At 41.9% G+C, this 13,792-nt stretch overlaps 4 protein-coding genes across 4 annotated transcripts; 2 read left to right on the top strand and 2 right to left on the bottom strand.

Moving 5' to 3' along the window:
• Positions 1–9: 9 nt before the first annotated feature.
• EAE97_003917 (uncharacterized protein) lies at positions 10–3,202 on the bottom strand. Its single transcript, XM_038874429.1, has 4 exons — positions 2,485–3,202; positions 2,356–2,430; positions 1,266–2,300; positions 10–1,205 (listed from the first exon to the last, which is right to left on the bottom strand). The coding sequence occupies exons 1-4, from the start codon at positions 2,671–2,673 to the stop codon at positions 906–908; spliced, it is 1,599 nt and encodes a 532-aa protein (XP_038735038.1). The 5' UTR covers positions 2,674–3,202; the 3' UTR covers positions 10–905.
• A 470-nt stretch (positions 3,203–3,672) lies between these two features.
• EAE97_003916 (uncharacterized protein) lies at positions 3,673–5,429 on the bottom strand (the record flags this gene model as incomplete). Its single annotated transcript, XM_038874428.1, has 6 exons — positions 3,673–4,768; positions 4,818–4,958; positions 5,014–5,099; positions 5,166–5,221; positions 5,282–5,312; positions 5,373–5,429. 6 exons carry the CDS (start codon positions 5,427–5,429, stop codon positions 3,673–3,675), a joined length of 1,467 nt encoding a protein of 488 aa, XP_038735037.1.
• A 1,261-nt stretch (positions 5,430–6,690) lies between these two features.
• EAE97_003915 (uncharacterized protein) lies at positions 6,691–8,595 on the top strand. Its single transcript, XM_038874427.1, has 3 exons — positions 6,691–7,026; positions 7,110–7,767; positions 7,900–8,595. The coding sequence occupies exons 2-3, from the start codon at positions 7,723–7,725 to the stop codon at positions 8,239–8,241; spliced, it is 387 nt and encodes a 128-aa protein (XP_038735036.1). The 5' UTR covers positions 6,691–7,026; positions 7,110–7,722; the 3' UTR covers positions 8,242–8,595.
• Positions 8,596–9,131: 536 nt separating this feature from the next.
• On the top strand, positions 9,132–11,083 carry EAE97_003914 (uncharacterized protein; the record flags this gene model as incomplete). The annotated part of the gene is made up of 5 exons (XM_038874426.1): positions 9,132–9,139; positions 9,277–9,499; positions 9,552–10,060; positions 10,107–10,478; positions 10,528–11,083. The coding sequence occupies 5 exons, from the start codon at positions 9,132–9,134 to the stop codon at positions 11,081–11,083; spliced, it is 1,668 nt and encodes a 555-aa protein (XP_038735035.1).
• Between the last annotated feature and the right edge of the window lie 2,709 nt (positions 11,084–13,792).

Below are 13,792 nucleotides of genomic sequence, written 5' to 3'. Positions count from 1 at the left end.
TGGAGTATCAATATTCACATCTTTAATCATTGATGCACCCACTCATTCATTTATTTATTCACTCAAACATAATTTCATCTCGTCTCATATTTCATAAATTTTACTTCTTTCTTCCCGTTACACACCTCAGGTTAGCAATCCTATCTACCATGCATCCACTTCCATTCCCTCTACTGCCTCCACAAACCCATTAGCAAGCGCGTTTCCACCAGCCAAAGGCTACTCAGTATTCACCAGACACGTATAGATTCTCTGTCTACACATCGGAGTATCCAGCCATCCGTTCTCAATCCATTTCGTGCCAATCCATTCATCCACCCAATCGTCACAATGAGCCCTTCCCAACGTACGTGGGTATAGCCCGTCAACACGTATTTTTTTTTTCCATTACCGACCCCCATCCATCCATCCCTAATCATCAGAACATGCTATGCATTATAACTCAAAGAAAAGATGTGAAATTGAAGAATAGGTGGTATGGCAAAAGATAGCAAATTGAAAGTACGTATGGGAAATCAAATTCTTGCAATGCCAGATAATCGAGACAGACAAAAGAGTACATCATAAATTGCGTAAATTCTGTGGTCCATAAAAAAAAGTTGCACCCAATCCATCCTCAAATTTTTAACGTGAAAAAGAAAAGCATAAAGCTATTCATATAGCATGATACCGCATAAACTATGAGCCAATAATCAAGTTGCTGAGCTTTTGCTGTCCTAAAAAGCATGAATATGAAAGAGAGGCTCCGAGAAGTTTTCGTGATCAAGTAGAGTACAAGGTAGAAGGGTCTTGGTCTCGTAAGCCAAGGTGACTGAATATAGTACATCGTCGAAGGTTCCATGCTCTGGTAATTGGTGATGAATGCGACGTTTTAACTTTCAAAGTGGTTTTGTTGATATATGCATCTAAGCTGCTTGAGTGGCACCACCACGACCTCCTCTTGGCCCATTAGCATTTCCACGTCCACGGTTTGCTCCACCAAAGTTGCCTCGAGATTGGTTTCCAGGACGACCTTGTTCAAATCCACCACGGCCACGTTGGTTCAATCCACCACGTCCACCACCAGAGTAACCGTTTCCACCGTATGCAGAAGCCTTTGGTCGGCGAGGTTCAACGTAGATGGTTTCTTCGCCGATCTTGTGGGGGTTAGCCTGAGCTGCTGCTTGGTAACCGGAGGCATTGGCGTATTCGACAAAAGCACAGTTCTAAATGCGAATTAGTTATAAACATGAAACACATTCATTGGAATGGAATGAATGGCATACCTTAGCGCGGTTGATATCGAAGTAGACCAACTCGCCGAAAGAGCTCAAGATGGAGCGCAATTCATCGTCCTTGACCGAAGCGTTGACATTACGAACGTATCCCAAAGTTCCCTTGTCTTCTGTTGCTTGCTGAGAGATAGATTGAGGTCTGTTTTGTCTCTTAGCATCACCTCCAGCGGTTTGCCATCCGGCAGAACCTGTTGGGGAGTTATCCTTCTTCTCGGCAGCTGGAGTAGCAGCGGTTGTTGCTGGGGTCGTTGGTTGCTTAGCAGCTGGTTGAGCGGCAGCAGCGGGCTTTTGTGCAGCTGGAGCGGCGGCCTTTGGTTGCACAATTGGAACAGCGGGTTTTGGTGCTGCGCCAGCTGAAGCTGCTGCACGGGCAGCCCAACTCAATGGCTTAGCTGGGGTAGCTGGTTGAACAGGAGCTGGCTTGGCGGCAGAAGGTTGTCTGGAGAGCTCTGGAGTTGGAACGGGGTCCTTTGGCTTTTCGGGTTCCTTGACTTCCTCATCAACAGCCTTCTCAATTTCCTCTGGTGTAGGGGCTGGCTCCTCAGCTTTTGGCTCTTCTGGCTTCTCCTCAACTTCGGGAGCAGCCTCAGTTGACTCTCCATTTGTAGTTGGCTCGGCAGTGGCGGGCTCAGCCTCGATAGTCTCTTCCAACTTCTTGTCGACGACCTCGGCATTTAAGGTAGCTTCTGGAGATGCAGTCTCCTCGGCAGCAGCTGGTGCAGCTGGCATTTCGACGTCATCAGCAATTGGAGCTGGCGCAGACTCTTCCTTGGCCTCAGTGGCCTCGACTTGCTCTTCTTCACCCTCATCATTGATATATCTGAAGACATCGTTGAGAACGAAATAACCGGTAGCTTGTTGAGCTAAAACGAAGGTTTGAACGAATTTCTTGGGCTCGGCAGACTTGTTGGAAGTTTCACCAATAACTTGGATGACGATGTTATCGAGGGAGGATTGGGAATCAACATTGGTGACACGAACTTTGCAGTCTTGGAAATCGAGTTCGCGAATGCGTTCTTGGATACCCTGCGAAAAAAAAAAATTAGCCACAGTTGCAGTTATGAAGGCGCGCAAAACTTACAGCTCGGCCAACAGATACTGGAGCTTGAGCTCCCTCGACACCGGAAACGAATTGAGATGGCTTTCCATAGAAGAGCTGTAGAATGTTAGCGCAAATTGTAATCTTAATAGCAGCAACTGTAAAACTTACGTGGAGCTTTTCTGGAGATTTGCTTAAAGTAGTATAATATTGCTCAACAAAGTACCATCCAACCTCATCTTTGGAGAGCTCTCCACCGGAAGCACCTCCGGTTGAGGAACCAGCGGCACCCGAAGTAGCTGGATATTGTTCGGTTGTCTTGTATTGGTCTTGTTGATTGAAAGTACCATTGGCGGCCATGATTTTAGAAAAGGTGGGGAAGGAAGACTTTTGTCAACCTCGCAAGAATTAGAAGATAAGAGGGGTCTCGGAGAGATGTTTTTCTAAGAAGTTTCAGACAGATGAAATGAACCGTCGCAGATGGGTTCGAACAGAGTTCAAAATTGGGTGAAAAATGGCAGAATAGAATCCTATCACAGAAATCGCGGGGGTTTCCAAATTTTGGGAATGTTTGTTGAAGGTATTGTGAATATTTGTGAGATCTGGGGAAGATGATCGCTTCAAAGATTCGAGGATTGATATTACGAGCGTTATGTGGAGAGATTGATCAGAAGTACAGAAAGAAGCTTCTTGATTGTAGGTAAATGTGTTTTGAGGTGTAGAAAGATATCGAAAAGAATTTTCTTGGGGTAGTCGATGGTGGGAAAGGATGAAGCTGTTCTGAGTCTCCATTATTTTACAAATTCATAAGCGAAAAGAGGAATTCCGAGCTATCGCCTGAGGCATCAAGGAGTTTCACGCACAGACCAGAACTCAATACCAGGGTTCTGTTAGTGAGGAGAGAAATGATAGATGAGTGTTGAAGATGCTAGGTACCTAGGTGTGTGTGTAGTTAGCAGGTATATATACTAGATATACATACTCTTGTTAGACACATAATGCGAACAAAGACTTAACTTCATTGGAGCCTCCAAGTTGTTAAGAGCTTAAACAACTTGGTTTTATTTAGATTCATGAAATCAAACTGTGAGGTTAAAGCCAACAAGAGTGAAGGAATATAGTAGTAATGTACCGTGATGACTTTTTGCCTAGAGACTATGTAATCGTACATATCTATGCTCTGAACAACCGTGACATGAGTGTGAATATTTGACAGTCCCATACACAGTCCAAAGATGATTAATCATCTTGTGGTTACCATGGACTTCTTTGAAACAGTGGGTCTGTTGAGATGATGCAATCATTCTCACAGCTTCTTGAACAACCATGACCTTGAAATACCTAGAAGCCTTTGGACCACTATGCAATACCCATGGCGGATAAAGCCTCATATGAAATCAAGCCATCATCAATAGCATCCTCCAGAACATTCCTTACTACCTCAGGTTGCAACTTGACACGTCTCAATAACTTATCTTGCTCTCCATACAAACTCATAGCCAGAGCTTCCTTGACTTCAGCTTCCTCTAACTCTTTCTTCAAACCCTCAACTTTCGCAAAATTTCCAGCGCCACGATAGAATTTCTCAGCATTCTTGGTTAAAACTGCCCCATTCTTGAAAGAAACCTCGTAGTTACTAGGTGGCTGTCCTAACTGAAATCTTAGAAGGTCGACATCACCCCGTAAAATATGAATCTTTGGTAAATTTTCGGCCGAAGGAAGTTTTGAAGCTTTCGTCAGATTGTCGAGTGCTGCCGTTAAGACCTTCCATCGTGATGCTGATGCTTCGGGCAATTGAGCTGCTTCGTGATTCAGACGAAGAGAAGAATTATATGAGATGAAAGCTTCCGCTTCATCACAAAGTCCCTCGGGATGATCGTCGAGGCTCAAAGATGCGTAAGCATCGTTTAAGGCTCGTTCGTATGTAGCGATATCAATTCGTTGGAATCTGAAATTGGCATCGGCGAGAGCGGCAATAAAGTTAGACCTTGCAAGATCAGCTTCCTGCTGTCGGTCTACAGTGCCTTCGAGGTAGGTTTGTAATTTTTGACCAATCAATGTCGTTGAATACTCTTCAATCCACGCTAGACCTCGACCAGCATCAACATTTACCAGTCCACACAGTATTGCGAGGGTTTGAAGCTGAGCTACTACTGTGTCTAGTAAAGTTTCAAGAGTTACTGGCTCAACAATACTCGCCCATCGATCATCTTGTGGGGGCTGAGAATTAGGATCAGATAATGGAACTCCACCTTCTTCCATGTCTGGATCATCATCTGATGTGGGTGCAGATCCAGCTTGGGTTTGTGATTCAGTGTATTGGTACTCCTGTAACGCCAAACACCTTTGAAAGAGCTCAATAGCTTCCTCGAGTAAAGCTAAGTTGTTATCATTACCCACACTCCTCGTTTCAGATGTTACTTCCGCAATACTGGTAAGAACCTGGGCGGTGTTGCTGATGTCGTTAGCCGTGGAAAGCACCAAGGGATTTGTGTACTACATACAATAGGATGTCTGCATTGTCCTGCTTTAAACTCAATGCAAATCGACTGGCTTCTAGAGCAGCTGATAGAAGGTTCAAAAGAGTTCCTGGTAGTTGTGCTCTAAGCTTTGGATACTGTGTGAGCTCATACAAGACTCGGGCTCTATAAAATGTGAGCCCATCTTCGTGACGAGAATCCAAGGACATAAAGAACTCACCTGTTGTAAGCAAGATCGAAGGAATTTGGAAACTTTTTTAATGCTTCTTCATAATTGTCGATTGCTCTGACAAAGAATCTTGTTGACTATTGTGATTCAATTTTTTAGATCCCGTTGAAGACATGAGTAGAAGTGGTTGATTGAAGCCTTACCTTGACAGCATCACCACCTCTCCACTTCTCACCTGCTTCTTCGAAATCCACTCCAGCTATGACATGTCTCAGCTTCCGTGGCCATCTTCAGGCTTACGAATTAAACCATGACTTACCGGCGAGATATTCATCAGCAGTTGCTGGGATCTGCAGATGTTACATTGCATTCCAGACATTCATTGATTTGATTCATTTATGAAGACTTACCTGTGGTGTATGCTTGGACTTTTTCTTGGTATCTTTTAAAAATTGTTTCTTGGGCATTGTGGAAGGTCGGTCGGTAGGTTTGAATGCGGGAATAGAATTTGAACTTTCAATGTGGTTACCCAGGTAGGTAGTGTCTAGAATTGTTTGAATACTGGTAGTTCTGTGATGTACTACGGACGTTGTGAGTATGCGAAAATCAAGGTGGATATTTTGTGGTGGGGTAAGGTAATTTATTGCTTTTTTTTTTCTTCTGTCTTCTCTTATGAGGTGTGAGGTCAATCAAGGAAGTGATGGGATGATACTCATAAGGAAAAGGCGATTAGCAATTAATTCATCGATTACTTTCAAATGCTGCATTACATAGGTAGATCAAGCAAGTACTACCTTGAAGTGAATCTAGTGATCTGCTCTGCCCGCTTCATTATCTACCAAAAAACATATTACTTCCTGGATACCGTGTCACTCATTCCCTCATTCACTCACGACCTTTCCAACCTTTGGCTTCTTTCACTCTCCTCTCCTCTTCCCCTCGATGACATCCTGCATATGCACTCGCACTCCCATACGACTTTCGCACCAAACCCAATACCGAAAAAGCAAAATACCACCACACATGTAATGTTCGAATGGCCGTGAGAATTTCCCATGGGCTAATTATGGGTGGCAATTACTAACTAGGCTACTGTGTAAGATCTTACACGTTCAACTACTAGGTAATCAACGTGCTAACGTGCTAACGTGCTAACGTGCCAAACGTCTCTTCTGTTTCATATGACACAAGCATTACTAAATTCCCCTAGTTCACTGCCACCCAATACGACGGCGTTCTTTTTAATCTAGAATATATCGTGGTTGCCACGTGCGAAGGGAAGAAAAAAAAAAACTTTATTCACCTCGCAATCAACGTTATTCTTACTCTACCGATTATGCTCAGGTCGGGATCTGGTGGTCCTTTTCCAAGGTTTCTTTCCTTTCCGTCATATAGATAAATTGTGAACCCCAACACTCCAGATTTCTCTGTTTCATTGGATGAATCATTGCCAGCCTTGTAGACATTACTAGGTAGACATTACTAGGTAGACATTACTAGGTAGACATTACTTAGGTGGGCAGACAAGACCAGTTTGAATCGATCATTCGCAAGTATCAATAACTGAATCTCAATTTTGCTGCTATACTCAATCTCATCTATTGCTTCGTGCCTATCTCATAAGTACTGTTGGTTGGATACGAGTTGAAAGTGGAAGGAGGATCGAACCTGGAGTGAGTATTAGAGGAGTGAATACAAGGCAGTGCATCTATCGTACGATATATCGGTGACAGATGGATAAAATTAGAACATTGGTCTCTCTTGACTCTCCTCTTCTGTTTTGACTCTTCTCTTCTCTTCTCTTCTCTTCCCAATCTACCTACCTACCTAGTAACTAAGAGATAACTACCTTCTTCTTCTATCTATTCTATATCAGCCAAAAGCAATCCCTCTGAATCCCTAACACTCAACGTTTAACATTACAAAATTCCATCCTTTTCTCCACTTTACAGATAGATAGATATAAGCCGAATTAAGACGAAGACTCATATCAGCCCCATCATAATAAAATAGATTGCAGGATCCCTACCCTCCACGTTTCTTTCTGACCTTCCACAAGACCAGGTAAATCTTTCCTATCACATTTATTATATCCCGATCAAATTGTTCATTGATATTCGTGGAACTTTAAAAGCTGACTGCATCAGATCGATCCTCCAGAAATTCATTCCGTCGAACCACAAATCAGAGATTGATGACATTATCAATCAACTAGCCAATCACCCAAGCAAGTTAAACCTTTTATCTCTTGTCCCTCTCCATTGAGTCTGACAAACGCTCCACCGACTGAAAAGGAAATTCGCGTCTCCGTTTCTTTTCTAATTTCACCTGCAAGTCTGCAATTCTGCAAGTGATTGCTGCAATCTTTTGTCAGTGCGTTACCGTTTTTAGAAGCTTTTTGACTGAGCTTGATCCACCTTCGAGAAGGGGTCCCTGGAATTTTCTCAAAGACTTTCCTAACGCTCTTTCATTCCTGTTTGAAGTTAACTACCCTTCCAATTCCCTTTTCCTCGTGGCACCCAGGCCGTGACCCACTTAAACACCTGCTGTTACTACAAAAGCCGAAGACGTGGATCAACGCCATCACTTCCAGACCAGAATAGCCTGAGATAGCCCTTACCTTTTCACTCCCTCGAGCCACTCTGCGATTCGATCATATAACGGTGCTTATTAGGGACCACTTCATACTACAAGAGGAAACCTTGATTTAATCTGTCATAAAATCTCATCCCGTGTCAATCTGAAACGAATATCGCAAAGATGGTTGCTTCCTTAGATTCTGCCCGTCCTATCATGGCACCAAGTGTATGTTTATTTCCTTCACTCTCCCTTCTTCATTCTACACAAACTTCCCGTCCATTCATCATTTATATTCCAGCATAAATTACCTCCACAAATAATCATCGATCATCGCTGACAATTATGCCTTCCACAAAGGTCTCCTCCAAAGCCAATCGCTTCAGTACGTACAGCCAAGCCATCTCTGTCGAAACCACCGATTCTGCTCGAGAAGAAATCACCGCTATTGAAGAAGGGTTTGACAAGTTGCACAATAAGAAGTTGGAGAGTCAGCGTTGTGACCTGACGACTGAGAAGAGAGACAATATGGGCAAGCTGGCGTTGGGAGCCAAGTTGGAGAGGGCATTGGGTCGAAGAATGGGTAGTCAGGATGCCGTTATGCGAAAGAAGTCACCTTCACAATCATCTGCCGAATCGCCTACATTGTCAATGAACGAGAAGACCGGTCTCTCCGAGAGTGAAAAGGAGAATGCCGCATAATGGATGGTGGATGTTGGATGTTGGATGTTGAATCGGGGAACGATATGGCTACTACGTTAGGAGGACGACTATTGTGTTACGGATTTTCACTCGGGACAATTATGGGCATCGATTGGCGTTCCGTTCATGTTTTGTCTTTTACGTCACCTTAAGCCTAGCTGTTATACCATTTCATTTGATGGGGGTCGACAACTGTTTTCAAAGCTCTTATACCACACCAGCGCACGCATTAGCGAGAGATGATGTTTTTAGATTGGTATGCAACTTGCTCATTATTAGAACAAGTAGACATAAGGAGTCTAAGGATGAAATTATAACTTGAATGCTTCCTACATATGTTTTATGTGAACAGATAGACCTGAGAAAAGTGATACTTCAGTTCGTGTCAGATTGAGATAAACGAAGGATTGAGAAGGCGAACAATAGATTTGGGCACGATTTCATGATTTTGAATTATTGAATTATTGAACGTTCATTTTCATTTATTAGAAGAATGGAATAATCACGATATCAGAGATACTACATCTTGACTTGACTTGTAGCCTTACAGCCTAGGCAAACAGCTATATATGTGAACTATCTTCGAATACCTAGTAATAGTAATGTATTGAATCGGGTTCAAGAGAATATAGAATAGCTCGCAATTAGCTTGTGATGTTCTTTTTACGTGAATTTAACCTCTCGAATTTGAGTAATCCCCTTTCCTTTCTCGTCTCGACTTTTATGATAGCATCGTATCGCCAAAAACTATATCATCACGTGACCTAGAGCTTAATCAATTTATGCGTCTCTCTCAACGCGACCGCGACCATAATTGTCAAATTGTCCTGTCCTTGAGAAAAATCGATCCTCACGAAAAGCAACAGCTACCCACCACCAAAACTCAAAATATGGCTATGTATGTCCATCTCCCTGCAAATATGAATTGGAATCAATTGCGATTCTACTATAAAGAAAAGAAAAAAAAGATTGAAAGTTGTTGAAGCCAAAAACGATGCATTCAGATGTGGTTGCTAACATTATTGAACTCACCAGGGAGAGTTTCGAAAATATCTTCCTTGATCTCTCGAAAGAGTCAGGTCGATGCAGATTCGCTGAAACTGGATTTGGATGGAAACCATCGAGCGGCGGAGATACATTTACACTCGAGAGCAGTAATATTGCAGGCGCGCAATGGAGCAAGGCAGCGAAGGGTTTTGAGGTGAAGCTTTTGTTGCGCAATGGTGATATCTGTCAACTTGATGGTTTCCTACAAGATGTTAGTATACTACACATCCTTCACTTGGCGCATTCTTTCTGATACAGTATAGGACTTTGAGCGATTAAGTAAAGTTTTCAAGAACTGGTACAGCACGAATTTGGAGCACAAGGAGCACGCTTTGAGAGGGTGGAATTGGGGCAAAGGTGAATTTGGAAAGTCGGAATTGGTCTTCAACGTTCAAAACAGACCCGCATTCGAAATTCCGTACACCGAGATCTCAAACACAAATTTGGCAGGCAAGAATGAAGTTGCGGTCGAGTTCACTCCTGCAAATGCTGATGATACGGGCACAAATGGAGCTTTAGGTGGTGCGCGTGCCAAGGGAAAGAAATCTGGTGCCGGAAAAGATCAACTTGTTGAGATGAGATTCTATATTCCTGGTGTTGCGTCAAAGAAAGGAGCCCGTGAAGGAGAGGAGGATTCTGGAGATGAAGCTGATGGAGAGGAAACCAATGCTTCTACCATATTTTATGACACTTTAATGGAGAAGGCTGAAATTGGTGATGTTGCTGGAGATACTGTCGCTACTTTTTTGGATGTCTTACATCTTACACCAAGGTATGTCGCATTTTCAGTTTCTTTGTACTAAACTAACTGTTCGCAGAGGACGTTTCGATATCGATATGTACGAAAACTCCTTCCGATTACGTGGTAAAACATACGATTACAAGATTCAATACGACAACATCAAGAAATTCATGGTTCTACCAAAGCCTGACGAATTACATTTTATGATTTGTATCGGATTGGATCCACCATTACGTCAAGGTCAAACCAGATATCCTTTCTTGGTTATGCAATTCAAGAAGGATGAAGAAGTTACCATTGATTTGAATATGACTGAGGATGTAATGAAAGACAAATACGCAGGAAAGTTGAGTATACATTATGAACAACCATTACATGAAGTTGTCACACAAGTATTCCGTGGTCTTGCCGGAAAGAAGATCAATCAACCAGCCAAGGATTTCTTGAGGTAAGTTATTTTTCCAATATTGGTCTCTATGCTTTACTAACAATATTAGTCATCACTCACAATATGGTATCAAATGTTCTATCAAAGCTAGTGAAGGTTTTCTTTACTGCTTGGAAAAAGCTTTCATGTTCGTTCCAAAACCTGCTACATATATCACCTACGAGCAAATTACTGTCATAACTTTCTCTCGTGTTGGTGGAGCTACTTCGGCTTCCCGTACTTTCGATATCGCAGTTGGAATGAAGGGTGGAGCTGGTGAAACTCAATTCAGTAACATCAATCGCGAAGAACAGAAGAATCTCGAGGATTTCTTCAAGATCAAGGGAATTCGTGTTAAGAATGAGATGGATGAAGATAATACAGCACACATTGCTCTTCTTAACAATCCAGACATGCAATCTTCGGATGAAGAAGTCGTGGCAGCTAGAGCTGATAGAGGAAGTGCTGATGAGGATGATGAGAGTGTGGATGAAGATTTCAAAACAGATAGTGAGAGTGATGTGGCAGAAGAATATGATTCTGCTCATGAGAGTTCTGGAAGTGATAGTGAAGATGAAGGGGCTAGTGATGGGGAGAGACCGGCCAAGAAAGCTAAGACTGGTTAAATCTAGCTCATAATCGGTTTGGGGAAATTTTTATTTGGACAGAAAATTGATGGAAGAAGAACTATAGGTATTTTTCTTTATATCTTGAGGCACGGCGTTTTTCGGCTGGTGAAGATATGATATTCGGTTGGGGAGATTGGGAATAACAAAGTTGAGTGCATATTATGACATCTGGGAAGGAGGATGAATATAATTATCTAGTGGGAAAATTATTGGGTTTGAGGAGGTGGGGTGGGGAAGGGGAGGGGGAGGGTGGGGGTGGGGGAGAAAAGAGAGAAAAAATGAAATATTATTTAATGTTTATGCTTGGGTATTTTGTGTGATGTTGATGTGATGTGGTGAATTTCGCGATGTATCACTTATTTGTTTTGAGGTTTTCGATGTTTTGGGGTATGCAAGGTTTGCAAGGATGGAAAGAGAGGAGTGGAGAGATAGATGACTGGCTATTTGACTAGCTCCTGGCTTCTGCGTGGAAAAGAGGAAAGAGGAAAGAGGAAAGAGGAAAGAGGAAAGAGGAAAGAGGAAATAGGAAATAGGAAATGGGATAGGGAATAAGGAATAGATCGAATCTGGAAGAGCTTGTTTTTATCTTGCGACTTGTGGATTGCGGCATAGGATGATAGGAGAGTAAATGGTTGTGGGGAGTAGATGGTTGTGGGGAGTAGATGGAGATGGAATATAGAGTTGAGAGTAGAAGTGGGAGTGGGAGTGGGAGAGGAAGGGTATTGGTATTAATTGGTATTGGTTAGTGGGGAAGGAGGAGAAAGGCGATTTGAGAGGTTTGAGAGATTTATGGGAAGGAGGAGAGAGGTGAGGAGGGTTTTGAGAGATTTAGAGAGAGGTGGGATGAGGTGGGGTGGGGTGGGGTGAGGTTTAGGGGTAGGTTAGAGTGTGAATTAGGGGGTGGGTTAGAGGGTGGCTGGAGGAGTTATTGAGGTTTTTTGAGAGAAGCATTTCAGTGGAGGTATCTTGCTGAGAGTTTTTGGGAGAAGCATTTCAGTGGAGGCATTTTGGGAAAGGTATCTTGCTGAAGCTTTTTTGGGAGAGTTTTTATTTTGATGGATGTATTTTGGGAGAAGCAGAATATATAGTTTATATGATAGATGGTGATGTTGAGGTTTGGGGTTGAATGGGTGGGTAGGTGAGAGGATTGAATGGGTAGATAGGTAGATTGATTGAATGGGTAGGGTGGATAAGTTGTTAGCGTTAAAGAAGTAGATAAATAAATAGATATCTAAATGAGTTAATAGAAAGATCATCTCACAGATAGAATATTTATTGAGATTTGAGAGAATTTAGGATGTAGTGTAGTATTGTAATGAGATATGTTTAGGAAAATGAAGTGATATAGGGACAGGGAGAGAGAGAGAGGGTTGTAACTTGTGTGCACGGATGGGTTGATGGATTAATACTTCAATGGATTTTTCTGGAGGGAAGGGATTTTTTTGTGGTGGGAATTTTGGGGTATAGGAACTTGGAGGAGGTGGGATTTTGGGGGATTGAGTTACAGAGATGGATTAGGGGATGAGTTAGGGGATGAGTTAGATGGAAGAGATAGAAAGAGAAGAAAGAGGAGTAGTTGTTTTTAAGTTAGAACTTTGGGGGTTAGATTTGTTATTTAAATGATAGTATTGATAGTGACAATATGGATAATATGCTGTTGTTGTATAGATTTTATTTGGTTTGAAGAATTGAGAGATATTCGAATGAGTGACAGATATTTAGGTCGGAGCTTATATTGAAATGAAAGCAGAGCATTTCGATGAATTCGAAAAACGAGATTTGATATATATATTTGATTCAAAAAAATCAGCTCATTATATTCTTTTGATCTGAAAATCAAAATAACATAATAATTCATTCTTCAAATTCGACCTAGGAAGTGAGATTTCGATTGTCTAATTAGATAGATCTATTTGATAGCGATAGAAAATTATTGAACTTGATTCGCTGATATGATTATATTATAATTCATCGAAATGAATAGCGGTGCTCTAGCTAGTTACCTAGCGCGACTTATGTTAACTGAGATGTCAAGCAAGATATCGAGATCTAGTTACAGATATCAATAACCCTCAGAGATATTAACACTACATTATTCTTTCATAACTCATAACATCTCGTGATCGGCTACCTCGGCTAGCTTTTTCGACGTTCGGTTAATCTGTCTAGCGGGTCTCTCCTTGATAACATTTTAAAGAATGATCGCAAAACTGGAATTCAGATATATGGAAGTGTGGTATTTGGTTGAAAAGCTATGGTTAAGATCTTATCGGTACTTGTGATGATTATGCTATGCTGCAGCTGGAAACTATTGGTTGAGGAGGTGGGTAATATGTGTATTGGGAATTGGGAATTGAAGATATGTGTAGACGTAAGGCATTAGAATTACTATTTGAGACTATGAGAAGAGTTTCAGATTAGTCCACTGCGATATTGGGTGTTCCCTTATTACGGACTTTGTTGCAAAAGAAAATTATTGGGTATGTGGTTTTGATTAAACACTTGTGAATGAAATCGAATGTATTATCTACTCTACATTTTGATGAACCTGGTGGTTCCTGTCCCCATGTTCCTTCCGGTCTACGTTTTTGCGATAGCTTATTAATTGCACGGTGTAAAGTAATTCATGTACAGAGGAACGGTTTTGTCATCTTTGAAATGAGTGAATAAAAATGGAGTTGTGCGTGGGATCAGTATAGGCAATAG

Source organism: Botrytis byssoidea, assembly GCF_014898295.1.
Source record: "Botrytis byssoidea strain MUCL 94 chromosome Unknown BBYS_006, whole genome shotgun sequence".
Taxonomy (NCBI): Eukaryota; Fungi; Ascomycota; class Leotiomycetes; order Helotiales; family Sclerotiniaceae; genus Botrytis; species Botrytis byssoidea.
The sequence above is the reverse complement of the archived record's forward strand: the minus strand, read 5'-3'. Positions and strand labels throughout refer to the sequence as shown.